Source organism: Aquarana catesbeiana, linkage group LG03 (genome assembly GCF_042186555.1).
Source record: "Aquarana catesbeiana isolate 2022-GZ linkage group LG03, ASM4218655v1, whole genome shotgun sequence".
Taxonomy (NCBI): Eukaryota; Metazoa; Chordata; class Amphibia; order Anura; family Ranidae; genus Aquarana; species Aquarana catesbeiana.
Window position 1 is genome coordinate 612,289,658 of NC_133326.1, and position 15,851 is coordinate 612,305,508.

Sequence of the window (15,851 nt, forward strand, 5' to 3'; positions counted from 1 at the left end):
TTGATAGGCATTGAAGAGTGAAATCAAAAATTTACACCCTTAGAAATCCTGAAGGCGGTGATTGGTTTTCGGGACCCCGTACGCAGCTAGGCTCCCAAAAAGTCCCACACATGTGGTATCCCCATACTCAGGAGAAGCAGCTAAATGTATTTTGGGGTGCAATTCCACATAGGCCCATGGCCTGTGTGAGTAATATATCATTTAGTGACAACTTTGTGCAAAAAAAAAAAAATTTGTCACTTTCCCGCAACTTGTGTCAAAATATAAAATATTCCATGGACTCAACATGCCTCTCAGCAAATATCTTGTGGTGTCTACTTTCCAAAATGGGGTCATTTGGGGGGGTTTTGTGCCATCTGGGCATTTTATGGCCTTCAAAACTGTGATAGGTAGTGAGGAGTGAAATCAAAAATTTACGCCCTTAGAAATCCTGAAGGCGGTGATAGGTTTTCGGGGCCCCGTATGCGGCTAGGCTCCCAAAAAGTCCCACACATGTGGTATTCCCGTACTCAGGAGAAGCAGCTGAATGTATTTTGGGGTGCAATTCCACATAGGCCCATGGCCTGTGTGAGTAATATATCATTTAGTGACAACTTTTTGTAAATATTTTTTTTTTTGTCATTATTCAATCACTTGGGACAAAAAAAATAAATATTCAATGGGTTCATGCCTCTCAGCAATTTGCTTGGGGTGTCTACTTTCCAAAATGGGGTCATTTGGGGGGGTTTTGTACTGCCCTGCCATTTTAGCACCTCAAGAAATGACATAGGCAGTCATAAACTAAAAGCTGTGTAAATTCCAGAAAATGTACCCTAGTTTGTAGACGCTATAACTTTTGCGCAAACCAATAAATATACGCTTATTGAAATTTTTTTTACCAAAGAGATGTGGCCGAATACATTTTGGCCTAAATGTATGACTAAAATTTAGTTTATTGGATTTTTTTTATAAGAAACAGTAGAAAATATCATTTTTTTTCAAAATTTTCGGTCTTTTTCCATTTATAGCGCAAAAAATAAAAATGGCAGAGGTGATCAAATACCATCAAAAGAAAGCTCTATTTGTGGGAAGAAAAGGACACAAATTTTGTTTGGGTACAGCATTGCATGACCGCGCAATTAGCAGTTAAATTAATGCAGTGCCAAATTGGAAAAAGTCCTCTGGTCCTTAAGCAGCATAATGGTCCGGTCCTTAAGTGGTTAATGAATTGCCGGTCTAACAATACACATAAAAGTTCATTGATAAAAACGGCATGGGAATTCGCCACAGGGGAACCCCCGAACCACAATAAAAAAAAAAAAATGATGTGGGGGTCCCCCTAAATTCCATAACAGGCCCTTCAGGTCTGGTATGGATATTAAGGGGAACCCCGGCCAAATGTAAAAAAAAATTATGGCGTGGGGTCCCCCTCAAAATCTATACCAGACCCTTCAGGTCTGGTATGGATTTTAAGGGGAACCCCGCGCCAAAATTATAAAAAAAACAGCGTGGGGTCCCCCTAAAAATCCATACCAAACCCTTATCCGAGCACGCAACCTGGCAGGCCGCAGGAAAAGAGGGGAGGACGAGAGCGCCCCCCCTCCTGAACCGTACCAGGCCACATGCCCTCAACATTGGGAGGGTGCTTTGGGGTAGCCCCCCAAAACACCTTGTCCCCATGTTGATGGGGACAAGGGCCTCAGCCCCATAACCCTTGCCCGGTGGTTGTGGGGGTCTGCGGGCGGGGGGGCTTATCGGAATCTGGAAGCCCCCTTTAACAAGGGGACCCCCAGATCCCAGCCCTCCCCCCGTGTGAAATGGTAAGGGGGTACAAAAGTACCCCTACCATTTCACAAAAAAACTGTCAAAAATGTTAAAAATGACAAGAGACAGTTTTTGACAATTCCTTTATTTAAATGCTTCTTCTTTCTTCTTTCTTCTATCTTCTCTCTTCCTTCAGTTTCTTCCTCCATCTTCTTGTTCTTCTGGTTCTTCTGGTTCTTCCTCCGGTGTTCTCGTCCTGCATCTTCATCCGCGGCGTCTTCTTATCTTCTTCTCCTCGGGCTGCTCTGCATCCATGATGGCATGGAGGGAGGCTCCCGCTCACGCACGGGGACTTGACGGGACTTCCCTGTGGCATTCCCCGTGACGTCAGAAGGTGGCGGGGTTACGTAACGGGTGACCCCGCCCCCTTCTGACATCACGGGGAGTGCCACAGGGAAGTCCCGTCAAGTCCCCGTGCGTCAGAGGGGGTGGGGTCACCGGGTGGCTCCACCCCCATTATTTAAGAACCGTCAGAAGAGGAGAAGCGTCACACACTGGGAGCCTCCCTCCATGCCATCAAGATAAGAATACGCCGCGGATGAAGATGCAGGACAAGAACACCGGAGGAAGAACCAGAAGAACCAGAAGATGGAGGAAGAAACCGAAGGAAGAGAGAAGATAGAAGAAAGAAGAAGCATTTAAATAAAGGAATTGTCAAAAACTGTCTCTTGTCATTTTTAACATTTAAGCCCCCCCGCCCACAGACCCGCACAACCACCGGGCAAGGTTTGTGGGGATGAGGCCCTTGTCCCCATCAACATGGGGACAAGGTGTTTTGGGGAGCTGGTATGGATTTTTAGGGGGACCACACGCCATTTTTTTTGAAATTTTGGTGCGGGGTACCCCTTAAAATCCATACCAGACCTGAAGGGTCTGGTATAGATTTTGAGGGGGACCCCACGCCATTTTTTAAGAAATTTTTGCTGGGGTTCCCCTTAATATCCATACCAGACCTGAAGAGCCTGTTATGGAATTTAGGGGGACCCCCACGTCATTTTTTTTTAAAATTTGGTTCAGGGTTCCCCTGTGGGGAATTCCCATGCCGTTTTTATCAATGAACTTTTATGTGTATTGTCGGACCGGCAATTCATTAATAGCCGCGAGTAGTTTTAAATGACTTTTTTTCCTTTGAAGTGTCATTTTGCTGTCAGACTATTCTAAACACATGAAACAACGCCCCTTTACAGGCATACTATAGACACCCCCCAGGTACGAAATTTAAAGGAATATTACACTTTTATTGTTTCACTTTAAGCATTATTAAAATCACTGCTCCCGAAAAAACAGCCGTTTTTAAAACTTTTTTTTGCATTGATCCATGTCCCCTGGGGCAGGACCCAGGTCCCCAAGCACTTTTTATGGCAATAACTTGCATATAAGCCTTTAAAATTAGCACTTTTGATTATTCATGTTCGTGTCCCATTGACTTTAACAGTGTTTGCGTGTTCGAACAAATTTTTTGCCTGTTCGCAAGTTCTGGTGCGAACCAAACAGGGGGGTGTTCGGCTCATCCCTGGCTACAGTATGTGTCTTTCGTGTTCTATCTTAGCCACCCTAATTGCACCCTTACATTTTTTGTTACATTCTTTCTAAAGTCTGAATGCTGATGATGATTCCTCAGCCTTGTATTTTTTGAAAGCCTTCTCCTTTGCTTTTATATGCATTTTTATAATGGAGTTAAGCCATCCAGGATTTTTGTTTGCTCTTTTAAATGTATTTCCCAATGGGATGCACTGGCTCATGTCCTTATTTAATATGCCCTTAAAGCAAACCCATCTCTCCACCGTGTTCTTTGTTACTAAGATTCTATCCCAATTTATATCTTCTAGCAAGGTTCATAGTTTAGGGAAGTTGGCTCTTTTGAAATTCAGTGTCTTTGTATGCCCCTTATGTTTCCTATTTGTGTGATTTATACTAAGCTAATTGACCTGTGATCGCTGTTTCCTAAATTGCCCCTTATTTCCACATCTGTGATCAGGTCTGTATTGTGGGTAAACAGTAGGTCTAGAAATGCTTTGTTTCTAGTTGGTGCGTCTACCATCTGACCCATGAAATTGCCCGGCAGACATTTAGGAACTGGCGAGCCTTAGATGAATGCACGGTTCCTTTTGCCAAGTCTATGTCTGGATAATTGAAATCTCCCATTATGATGACACTTCCCATCCTTGTTGCTAATCCACATTGTGATAGGAGGTTCGTTTCCCCCTCCTCCCTCAGGTTAGGGTGCCTATAGCATACTCCCAGTATTATTTTCCCCTTAGTTTCATCCCTTTGGAGCTCTACCCATAAGGATTCCACCTCCTCCCTAGCTCCCTTAGTGATGTCATCTCTCACATTTACTTGTACATTATTCTTGATATACAGGCATACCCCTCCCCCTTTTTTACCCTCTCTATCCCTCCGATAAAGGGAATACCCTTGAATGGTTGCCAGCCATTAATGAGAGCTATTGAACCAAGTCTCTGAAATTCCCACAAGATCTAAATCCTCCTCGTACAACAGTATCTCTAGTTTTCCCATCTTGTCCGCCAGGCTAATGGCGGACAAGGGCCTAGTTTGAAGTTTTAGAGGCATCTCACACTTTTTTAGTTTTTTGTGTGGAGATCCCTCTTAAAATCCATACTAAATCCAAAGATTCTGGTATGGATTTCCTGGAGATCTAACTTTTTTTTTGCATAAAATACCCCCTTAAAACCCATACCAGACTCAAAGGGTCTAGTATGTATTTTGGGGGAGGGACTGTACACTATTTTTTTCATTCTTGGTTTATGAAATGCCAGGTATAGTATCATCTTAGTTACCAATTAAAGTGAACATCCCCACCCAACGCATATGTGCTGAAGCAGGGTGAGTGGGTCTTAACGTCTACATTCCACACATATGTGTCTATTCTTCACCTTTGTTGTGTGCTGAGAGCACCCTCACTGCATGCTCCTAGCGCACTGGCTGAGCTGTCACTGACAGCTTCCAGCCATTGTTAACAATTGGAGACTGCTGGAAGGAGCTCTAATCATGTGACTGCTGTGACAGCTAATCACAACAGTCACATGATCAGGCATCAGCAAGGAGTTAATAAGATAACCCTGTTGAAAATAGAGCACTACCTGGGCCCAGTGGTACTCTATCAAACTTTATTGGTTGGATATTATACAATGTTTGAGGGATAATATAAAAACTGTCTAACTGGAGTTTAGATTCCTAATGGCTCACACTTGAATACATTTGATAAGAATGCTTCTTGCAGGAAAACATATTTGCTAAGTTCTAAATAACAGCCTAAATTATCATTAGCCATGGTGTACTGTCTAGATGGTCTTTACATAGTGAGGTCCACTAACCACAACAATCTCATTTGTAAGTATTTTTATTATTAGCATTATGTCAAATCTACAACACAACACACTGTTTCTTTGGAACCTCTGTTCCCAGTGCCCACGACTCTAAAGAGAAGCACCACACTTCCCAACATGCCTGTGACTAAAATCAGACATTTTCTGAAACTTTTTGCTTACAAGTTTAAATTAGTATTTTTTGCTAGAAAATTACTTAGCACCCCCAAACTTTATATTTTTTTTAGCAGAGACCCTAGAGAATAAAATGGCAATTGTTGCAATATTTTATGTCACGCCGTATTTCACAGCGGGCTTACAAATGAAATTTTTGGGGAAAAAATACACTTTTTTGAATTAAAAAATCAAAACAAAACAATTAAGTTACCCCAATTTTTTGTGTAATGTAAAAGATGGTAAACAGATACCTAACATGTCATGCTTTAAAATTGCACACACTTGTGGAATGGCGACAAACTATGATACTTAAAAATCTGCATAGGCGACAATTTTTTTTTTTTTTACAGGTTACCTGTTTAGAGTTACAGAGGAGCTCTACCGCTAAAATTATTGCTCTTGCTCTAACATTTGTGGCAATACCTCACATGTGTGGTTTGAACACCATTTACATATGTGGGTGCGACTTATATATTAGTTCGCTTCTGCACGTGAGCTCGGAGGGCTGAGGCACTTTGAATTTTTGTTTTTTCTTATTTATTTTACTTTTTTTTAAACTGTCCCTCTAAATTTTGTTTTTTGTATCACTTTTATTCCTATTACAAGGAATGTAAACATCCCTTGTAACAGAAATAAGCCTGACATGGCCTCTTTATTGGGAGATCTGGGGGTCAAAAACCTCACCTTAGACGCAGACACTTTTGGCTCAGCCCCACTCTCCCCTCCCTAGTCACAGGATTTGACTGACATCAGCAGTATAAGGGCGGAGGGGGGAGGGGCAATACCTATACCTAAACATATTTTACCTTAATGCGGGGAATGCATTAAGGTGAAACATGTTTAGGCTTTAGAACCTTTTTTACCAGTTAATTGCATGTGTGTGGCAAACGAACTGGGTCAAACAGACTGCCAATACTAACAAAAAGCGCCACATCCCTAAGGGAATTGCTACAAGAAAATATACTATGGATGAGACTTTGAAGGCAGCAAACTAAGTGAACATGAAAAAAAAGAAAGGTTTATTGTACGATTGTTAAAAACAAATAAAGGGGTTAAAACATACAGACCCCATACAAATGACAACCACATAAGAGAACATATGAGTACCCATCAATCCGCTTAAAGAGAGACAATTAAGCAGTGTTAATTTTGGCATCAAATTTTGATTTAGTTATAGTCTTTTGATTTAAAGTTTTAGTTCCGTTTTAGTCATCTGCAATTGTAATAGTTTGAGTTATAGTCTTTGACTAAAATTTTTTAGTCCCATTCTAGTGATTGTATTTTAGTCGATTAAAATCTCCAGTACATTTTAGTCACATAAAATAATTTTAGTCAACTAAAATCTAATGTGTTTAGTTAAATTGTAATGCATTATTTAAGCATTTCTATAGCATTTCCAAATTCATTATATACCCCTGGAGTAAAAAAAAATCTAATCTCATGTTATTATTTATGACATTAAGATTTGAACAAACTCACAGATACAGATTTAGCCACTCTGGATGGTCTGAGGAGGCCTGTAATGCTGCACAGTGCTCTGAACGGTGGTCTGAGGAGGCCTGTAGTGCTGCACAGTGCTCTGAACGGTGGTCTGAGGAGGCCTGTAGTGCTGCACAGTGCTCTGAACGGTGATCTGAGGAGGCCTGTAATGCTGCAGAGTGCTCTGGACAATGGTCTGAGGAGGCCTGTAATGCTGAAGAGCGCTCTGAATGGTGGTCTGAGGAGGCATGTAATGCTGCAGAGTGCTGGATGGTGGTCTCAGGTCTGAGGGATGGTCTGTAATGCACAGTGCTCTGGATGCGGCCATGCCGGGGATCACTGGTCAGAGGAGGCCTGTAATGCTGCACAGTGCTGGATGGTGGTTTCAGGTCTGAGGGATGGCCTGTAATTCACAGTGCCCAGGATGCCACTGCCAGTGGTCAGAGGAGGCCTGAAATGCTGCACAGTGCTGGATGGTGGCCTGAGGGATGGCCTGTAATACACAGTGCCCTGGATACCCTGGATGCCACTGGTCAGAGCAGAGGAGGCCTGTAATGCACACACAGTGCTCTGGATGGACGGTGGTCTGAGGGAGGCCTCAGGCCTGCTGTAATTGTAATGTACTACACAACTGTTACTGTACACACTCACACAGTCTGTTCTGCTCTCTGCTCTGGGTGCCTGGCGGCACGGTTGTATTGTGTGTTGGGACTCGGGAGTGGGACAGACTCAGTCTCATTCGGGAGTCGGGACTCGGGAGGCCTCAGCCTGGCTGGCCTGAAATGCACAGTGCTGCTCTGCCACTCCCTGATCTCTGGCAGTTGTCTCGTCACTTTGTAGTCGAACGCACTTGCTTGCTGGGAGCGGATTGCAGAAGCAGGCGGAGCTCCGTGAAAAACTGTAAGGTAGTTCACAAGGGTAAACATCCCTGCCTCACATTTTTTCATCCCATTTTCGTTCATTAACAAAAACGGATTTGATTTTCTTCATAGTTATCCTCAGTGGACGAAAATGTGCTGTAATTTTCTTTTCGTTTTCGTCACTGTAAAAATGCCGCTAATGAAAACTTTGACGAAAATGTTTTTGTTGACGAAATTAACACTGCAATTAAGGTCATAAGTATAAGGATGAAACCCCAACATGTTTCAACTTCCTTTGTCATCTTCAGGGGGTTTGATGTGATGGGTAAACTCTACAAAAGACAATATAATGACCAAAAGGTACAAAAAAAAATTTCTAAGACAATAGTATAAAGAAGGATCAGAAGTGACATAACAAACAACATAATAAACACACTCTCAATGTTGATGATGGGGACAGACCCAATCAAAAGACACCCTGGGATTACATCAGGCAATCAGGTAGGCAGAAAAGGGCTCAAAAAAACATGACCACATATAAAACATTATATATGAGATCTTTTTTAATACCCAGACGAAAAAAAAATAGTAATAGCTTACTTATGCCAGAAAAACATTGCAGAAATCTCAAACCATAAACAGTGCCTAAGAAGGTGGTGTGAGTCTTGCATTAAAAAATTACATGTATTAAAGAAAATGTTGATTCCAGATAAAGAAATCTGTTATCCCAAAATATAGAAAGAAAAAGAAAGAATGAGTGGATCAAAACATGACTTGTCATAACAAGGAAAAACATTCCAGTTTAAGGGGATATAGATGGACAAAAGTGAGAGATAGATGTTACTGTCCAATACAGTCAGGTCCATAAATTTTGGGACATCAACACAATTCTAATCTTTTTGGCTCTATACACCACCACAATGGATTTGAAATGAAACGAACAAGATGTGCTTTAACTGCAGACTTTCAGCTTTAATTTGAGGGTATTTACATCCAAATCAGGTGAACGGTGTAGGAATTACAACAGTTTGTATATGTGCCTCCCATTTTTTAAGGGACCAAAAGTAATGGGACAGATTAACAATCATCCATCAAACTTTCACTTTTTAATACTTGGTTGCAAATCCTTTGCAGTCAATTACAGTCTGAAGTCTGGAATGCATAGCTATCATCAGACGCTGGGGTTCATCCCTGGTGAGGTTCTGCCAGGCCTCTACTGCAACTGTCTTTAGTTCCTGCTTGTTCTTGGGGCATTTTCCCTTCAGTTTTGTCTTCAGAAATGCATTTTAAATTGGATTCAGGTCAGGTGATTGACTTGGCCATTGCATAACATTCCACTTCTTTCCCTTAAAAAACTCTATGGTTGCTTTCGCAGTATGCTTCTGGTCATTGTCCATCTGCACTGTGAAGCGCCGTCCAATGAGTTCTGAAGCATTTTGCTGAATATGAGCAGATGATATTGCCCGAAACACTTCAGAATTCATCCTGCTGCTTTTGTCAGCAGTCACATCATCAATAAATACAAAAGAACCAGTTCCATTGGCAGCCATACTTGCCCACGCCATGACACTACCACCACCATGCTTCACTGATGAGGTGGTATGCTTTGGATCATGAGCAGTTCCTTTCCTTCTCCATACTCTTCTCTTCCCATCACTCTGGTACAAGTTGATCTTGGTCTCATCTGTCCATAGGATGTTGTTCCAGAACTGTGAAGGCTTTTTTAGATGTTGTTTGCCAAACTCTAATCTGGCCTTCCTGTTTTTGAGGCTCACCAATGGTTTACATCTTGTGGTGAACCCTCTGTATTCACTTTGGTGAAGTCTTCTCTTGATTGTAGACTTTGACACACATACACATACCTCCTGGAGAGTGTTCTTGATCTGGCCAACTGTTGTGAAGGGTGTTTTTTGTTTCAACAGGGTAAGAATTCTTTGGTCATCCACCACAGTTGTGTTCTGTGGTCTTCCGGGTCTTTTGGTGTTGCTGAGCTCACCGGTGCATTCTTTCTTTTTAAGGATGTTCCAAACAGTTGATTTGGCCACACCTAATGTTTTTGCTATCTCTGTGTTTGTTTTGTTTTTTCAGCCTAATGATGGCTTGCTTCACTGATAGTGACAGCTCTTTGGATCTCATGTTAAAAGTTGACAGCAACAGATTCCAACTGCAAATAGCACACTTGAAGTGAACTCTGGACCTTGCAGTCGATTGTCCCATTATTTTTGGTCCCTTAAAAAGTGGGAGGCACATATACAAACTGTTATAATTCCTACACCGTTCACCTGATTTGGGTGTAAATGCTCTCAAATTAAAGCTGAAAGTCTGCAGTTAAAGCACCTCATGTTTGTTTCATTTCAAATTCATTGTGGTGGTGTATAGAGCCAAAAAGATTAGAATTGTGTCGATGTCCCAATATTTATGGACCTGACTGTATATTTGCCAGAGTCTATACATGCTAAACGTGACACGCACAAGGTATTCAAGAGGGCCCACATTCACAATAGATGGTAACGTGGAGTTGGATAAACCTCAAATTAGTACTGTGGGGACATCTGTATAAAATAACACATACATAAGTGCTCCAGTTAGAAAAAAGAGACAAGTCAAGAATAGATGGTGAAAATAGGAAGTACAAAAATAAACAAATATATATAAAACACACAAGAAGACCTACCCAAATGAAGAGCAAAATGAAAAGCTGGTGAAGTATCTGGTTACAGTTGGTGTCCACGAATGGTGCAAAGACAATGTGGCCATTCGGGTTTATAATAAACTAAGGTGGGTCTTACCAATTAGCAGGCAATATACATAAGGATCATGCCCCAAAATCCAAAATGAAAAATGCCTGGGCCAATCAAAAAATAAATGTTGTAAGGATACACCTAAAAAGGAGAGTGCCACAGGAGGCTAAAGAAAGATGCCCTAAAGCGGCCTTTTGCACCATGTGTGCAAGTGATTATGGCATCACCCACATCGCCAAAGGTGGGTGACATTATATCCGCTGGCACGCAGCATCACTTCCTGTGTGGTGGGCTGAACAGCGCATGCACCCAGACCATGGCAGAAAGTAATGGCACGTGCATAGGAAGTCCCCTGGGCTTAGAGACATCAAGGACGTCCCAAGCTGGATGTAAAAGCCGGACCGGATTAAAGTCCAGCAAATGCAGAGAATGCAGGGGAACATCAACCCCCCGCAAGGAATGCAGCAGATGTGGGGGCTACACGTGTTGGGAACCACTTCCTACCCACCCTGCGAGCCCAAGGACCCCAAAGACAGCAAAGATGGCCTGATCCCAGCACCAACATCATATGACAAAACACCAAATGATAGAGAATCACATATACAGAACCCCAAATAGAGATATAACATTTTAATACAATAATATATATAGCTAGGCAGGAAAAAAAGGAAAAATTACATCAAACTCCCATGGGCGATCGTTGCATACCGGGTGGAGCATTCAATGGCATACAAATATACAAATCTATATATATATATATATATATATATATATATATATATATATATATATATATATTCTATGTTTTGTACTAATTTTGCATTGTTCCTAACTGTCCTTTTTTTATGCAGAATCACATCTAACTGTGCAAAAAAACATCCCCTGAAGAAGCCGTAAAAGGCAAAACATGTCGGAATAAGTCACTCCATGTTACTGTTGAGTGGCCATTCTTTCCATCCACTGTGTAGATGTGTAACTATATCTGCGTATCTTATGTACAGCCTATAATTTTTAAATTTGTTCTTCTTTGTAATAAACTTTGTTATATTTTTATATTTTGGAGCCTGTAATTCTATTATTTTGTTGCCTGGCACCTTAAAAATCCCACCAAAAAACTTCCCATTGTCTACACATCAAACTCTCAGTTTTTCCCAAGATAAATCCATCAAAAAATGTTCTATAACTCAGGATCTCATTTAAACCAGGTGGATAATTGGTTTTGAGAATAAAGATCCAAAGAGATTCTTTTTGCAAAAGCATTTTATTCCAATGCTCTCTGCTGGCATCCAGGTAAATGCATTCCAGAGCCCAGAAGAGAAGATTGGGCATATGGTAGTTATGTGCCACCACCACATGTTTATAAATGGGGGAAGAAATGTTACTCATTAGGGCCACATGAGTATGTTCGTATATTCTGCTCCATAATGCACGTATGGTCTTACCAATATAGCAAGATCCACACGGACATACCATAATACAAATAACCCCTTCTGAATGGCAATTTAGAAAATGTTTAGGGCGAGAGATCTGCCCATTGGGAAGGAGAGGAGTACGACATGGGAACATCCCTACAAGGCTAGGGGTGACAGATATAGTGTCAGAAGAGTAATTGCTAGCAACCAATCTATCTGGGAGAGAGGGAGACCTTCTAAAAGTAATTTGTTGTGAAGTAATGGTTTTAGCCACTAGGAGTCAGATATCAGAAGGATAGGATTTGGATATACTGCACCTCCTGATGTCAGCATGTTGTGCTTTAAAAGAAGTGATGATCTGTAGTGGTTTGGATCCAAAGAGAAGTCGTGATTGTGGTTGTTGCAAGGCCTTGTTAAAGGTCTTCCAAAGACAGGATATGGAATATCCCATTTCTAGAAAACAAAGTTTTTAATCATCAGCTGCTTTTCTAAAGTTAACTTCATTGCAACAATTGCGCTATAGGTGCAGGTATTGCGAGTAGGGTATAGACTTGTGTACAACCATGGTGCCCATACAAGGATCAAAATTCAGCTGGACCCTGCTGACTGATTTTGCCTATTTTTTTAGTTTAGCCAGATTCCTCCTCCAGAAATCTGCAGAAATGCAGTAGATGGAGGAATCCACCCCGCTGAAACATTGCATTCTAATAACAGCACACACCATTATCAGAATACACTGATCAGTGGCTGACTGATTGGCTGCAGCCTTTGATTAAGGAAAATGTTCCAACATGTTCCTTTATCAAGTCAATCAAATGATAGAAATTTGAATGGTTACTGCTGGCACCGATTGGTGAGCAGCTAGTACAAATCTAATTAAATTAGACTACTCCTCTGAGGATTGGATACTTTCAAATATTCTTTGCTACCATGAACTCTCCCCTTTTCATGCAAAGTTTTAATGGGTGCCCAGAATTTTGGAAGGAAGATTACAACATGCAGATGTTATATGTCTTCACAAGGTTTATTTAAGCAACATTAAAAGACAGCCAACCTTTTTGTTTAACTATACAAGGGAAAGCTTTGAAGCTGGTGTCTGTCCACGTAGACTGCTCGTTATTTAGCAGCCCTGCAGCTATACACTACCTACTCTTAAAACGACAGACTCTTGTGCACCACTGACAGAAAGGCCCCACCACAAGCCAGCCAATTGTACCGTTAAGGCGCCTGGTACTGAGACACCACTATCTAGTTGTACCCCGCCTATGAACACTTACAAATACCCCAATCGGGGGTATCAGTTTAGAGTGCACTCAAAAACATTACTTTTGCATTAAGTGGGTCTGATCTCACTGGTTATTAGCTTTTTTATTTAAAACCCAATTCAACACTGCCGCAGTTCAGTTCATTCATCCTGTTACTGGCTAGTGTCCATTCTGCTTAGTTTTATAACCTTAAAGAGTTCTATTGTTTGAGGCTAAAGTGGGGTACACACTATAAGAAAATCAGGCAAAAGTTTGTCCGATTTTTTCTCGATGTTTCACAGCAAATCGGAACCGATGATTGAAAGTTCTCACAAAAATTCTCGTACAACAAAGGCTTTTTTTTGTTGTCCATTGTTTCTGATCATGCGAAGTCTTTCTTTTTTGATTTTTCTTGTACGAAAACGGTACACATTAAACAAAAATTGTTCGTTCTGTTCCTGTACGAGGAAAATTTTGGAGTTTGTCCCTTCAGGAATTTTCCTATGAAAATTTGGAATTGACTGTCGAAAGTTGTGTACACACTATACGAAAATTGTACGAAAATTCTTTGGGTGAAAATGTTCGGCCGATTTTCATATAGTGTATACGAGCCTTAAGTCTTGAACTGTTTACCTGCTTTGATATCATACACTTACTGTATCTATTATTCTGTGGCCTAATTTCTGTACAATGTTACACATTTGTGATTTACTAATGCTTATGTTATTCAGGGGTGAGAGGTCCTCTACCTCTAACCTGGTGTGTCTGTGGGGACCAAGCAGTTTTAGGGGTTGTGGCAGAACAGAGATTATCACCAGAGGCACCTACGGGGGTAAGTGTTACACTTACATTTGCCAGCAGAGATTTCACATAAACCTTATATTGTATCATGACAAAAACATTGGTTAATATCTTGAAATAGTATTTTTATGGCTTTTATGACTTTTCTGTTTCTCAGACTATATACCAGGGGATTTAACATTGGAACAACACCAATGTACAATATAGAGAGCAGCTTGTCTTGTTCCTGAGAAAACCTAGATTCTGGTTTTATGTTAAGAGTAAGAGATGTGAGACAAAATAAAAGAACAATGGTGAGATGAGAAGAACAGCTGGAAAATGCCTTTAGTCTTCCTGAAGATGTGTGGATCTTCATAACTGTAGATAGAATGTACATGTAAGATGTAAGAATAAGTATAAAGGGAAAAAAACCCAAAACGACACCATCTACATTTATTAGAACCGATATGCTACTGCTGTCACTACAGGAGATACTGAGTATTGTCTTCATATGACAAAAGAAATGATTAATTTCACTGGAACTGTAGAATGATAACTTAGATATCAGCAACACATACATCAAGGCATTACATGTACCTAGAATGATGCAGAATAAGCTCAGGGTTAAGCAAATTATTTTGTTCATTATAAGAATGTAGTGAAGCGGAATGCAAATGGCGATGTATCGATCATATGCCATAGAAGTTAATAAGAAAAATTCTGTGCCAACACAAAAAACATAGAAGAAAACTTGCGTAAAACATCCTTGATAAGAGATAATGGTATCACCCGTGATTGTTATAAACAGCAGGTTTGGCAAGATGGCAGAGATGTATAAAATGTCCAAGACTGTTAGATTACATAGAAAAAAGTACATTGGGGTATGCAACTGCTGAGTTCGGCATACAATTAGAGTAACTAACATGTTTCCGAGCATACCAAACAAATAAATAAATAACACAGCAATAAAAATCACATATTGGACATTTGGATAGTTTGAAAATGCTAGCATATGGAATTCATTGTAGAGTGTGAAATTTTGAATATTTCCTTTGTAGCAAAGTAGATCCAATGAAATGTTTGAAACTGGTGTTAAAAAGTACATTTAAAATGTTATATTTAATATTAAAAATAATGTATTTAAAATCATATTTTTATGATACACATATTATACATTTTAAACATTTAAACAGCAATATCAACACAAGATAACCTAATAAACAAAACAAATAAGAGCAAACTACAATCTAGTATGTTTTTTTACTTAAATAGGAGTTTCACCCCCCCCCCCCCACCAAAAAAATCAAAGTCAGCAGCTACAAATACTGTAGCTGCTGACTTTTAATATTAGGACACTTACCTGTCCATTGATCCCGGCTCTCGGATGCTGCTGCCACCATTCGTGTTAAGGGAAACCGGCAGTGAAGCCCTTCGGCTTCACATCCAGTTCCCTACTGCGCATGTGTGAAGCGCGCTCTGCTTCCTAACTGGCTGGGTGGCAGAGGAAGGAGGAGGTGGACCGAGCTCGCCACAGCGCAGTCTCCCGGAAGTGGGCAATGGGTACCTGTCAAAAACAGGTACACGACCCCCCCCCGAAAGGTGCCAAATGTGGCACCGGAGGGGGGAGGAAGCAGCGGATCCTCCACTTTTGGGGGTGGAACTCTGCTTTAAAGTAGAACTATAGGCAATACCTTTTTTTTTTGGATAGAACAAGGGAGGTTTATAACCCCTGTCAGATTTTTTTTTTTAGACATCTGTGTCCCATTGTAAAGATTTCCCTTCACTTCCTGTCGCATAGCCAAACAGAAAATAAAAAAAAATCCCTGCAAATTAAGGAAATTCCTTGGAGACCCCCAGGTCACCAGAACTAGTGTCCCTATTGGAAGATTTCCTCTCTATTACTTTTCTGGGGACAACCCAATATTTATGATTTTTTTTTTACATTCACTTTGAATGATAATGGTAACCAGGACAAATAGAGAGGGTGAATCTCCTATGGGGGCACAGACAGCAAAAAACCCCCAAA

At 40.8% G+C, this 15,851-nt stretch overlaps 1 protein-coding gene across 1 annotated transcript; it reads right to left on the reverse strand.

Moving 5' to 3' along the window:
• Positions 1-13,922: 13,922 nt before the first annotated feature.
• Positions 13,923-15,225, reverse strand: LOC141134015 (olfactory receptor 5AR1-like). Its single transcript, XM_073623608.1, has 2 exons — positions 15,186-15,225; positions 13,923-14,911 (listed from the first exon to the last, which is right to left on the reverse strand). The coding sequence occupies exons 1-2, from the start codon at positions 15,223-15,225 to the stop codon at positions 13,923-13,925; spliced, it is 1,029 nt and encodes a 342-aa protein (XP_073479709.1).
• Positions 15,226-15,851: the final 626 nt, after the last annotated feature.

What these genes read in the sequence shown, in the direction of transcription:
- LOC141134015 (XM_073623608.1), bottom strand. Translation starts at nt 15,225, where the DNA reads ATGGTGGCAGCAGCATCCGAGAGCCGGGATCAATGGACAG. An exon ending in GAGCCGGGATCAATGGACAG is followed by an intron (nt 14,912 to 15,185) that starts GTAAGTGTCCTA and finishes TTTTAACACCAG; the next exon opens with TTTCAAACATTTCATTGGAT.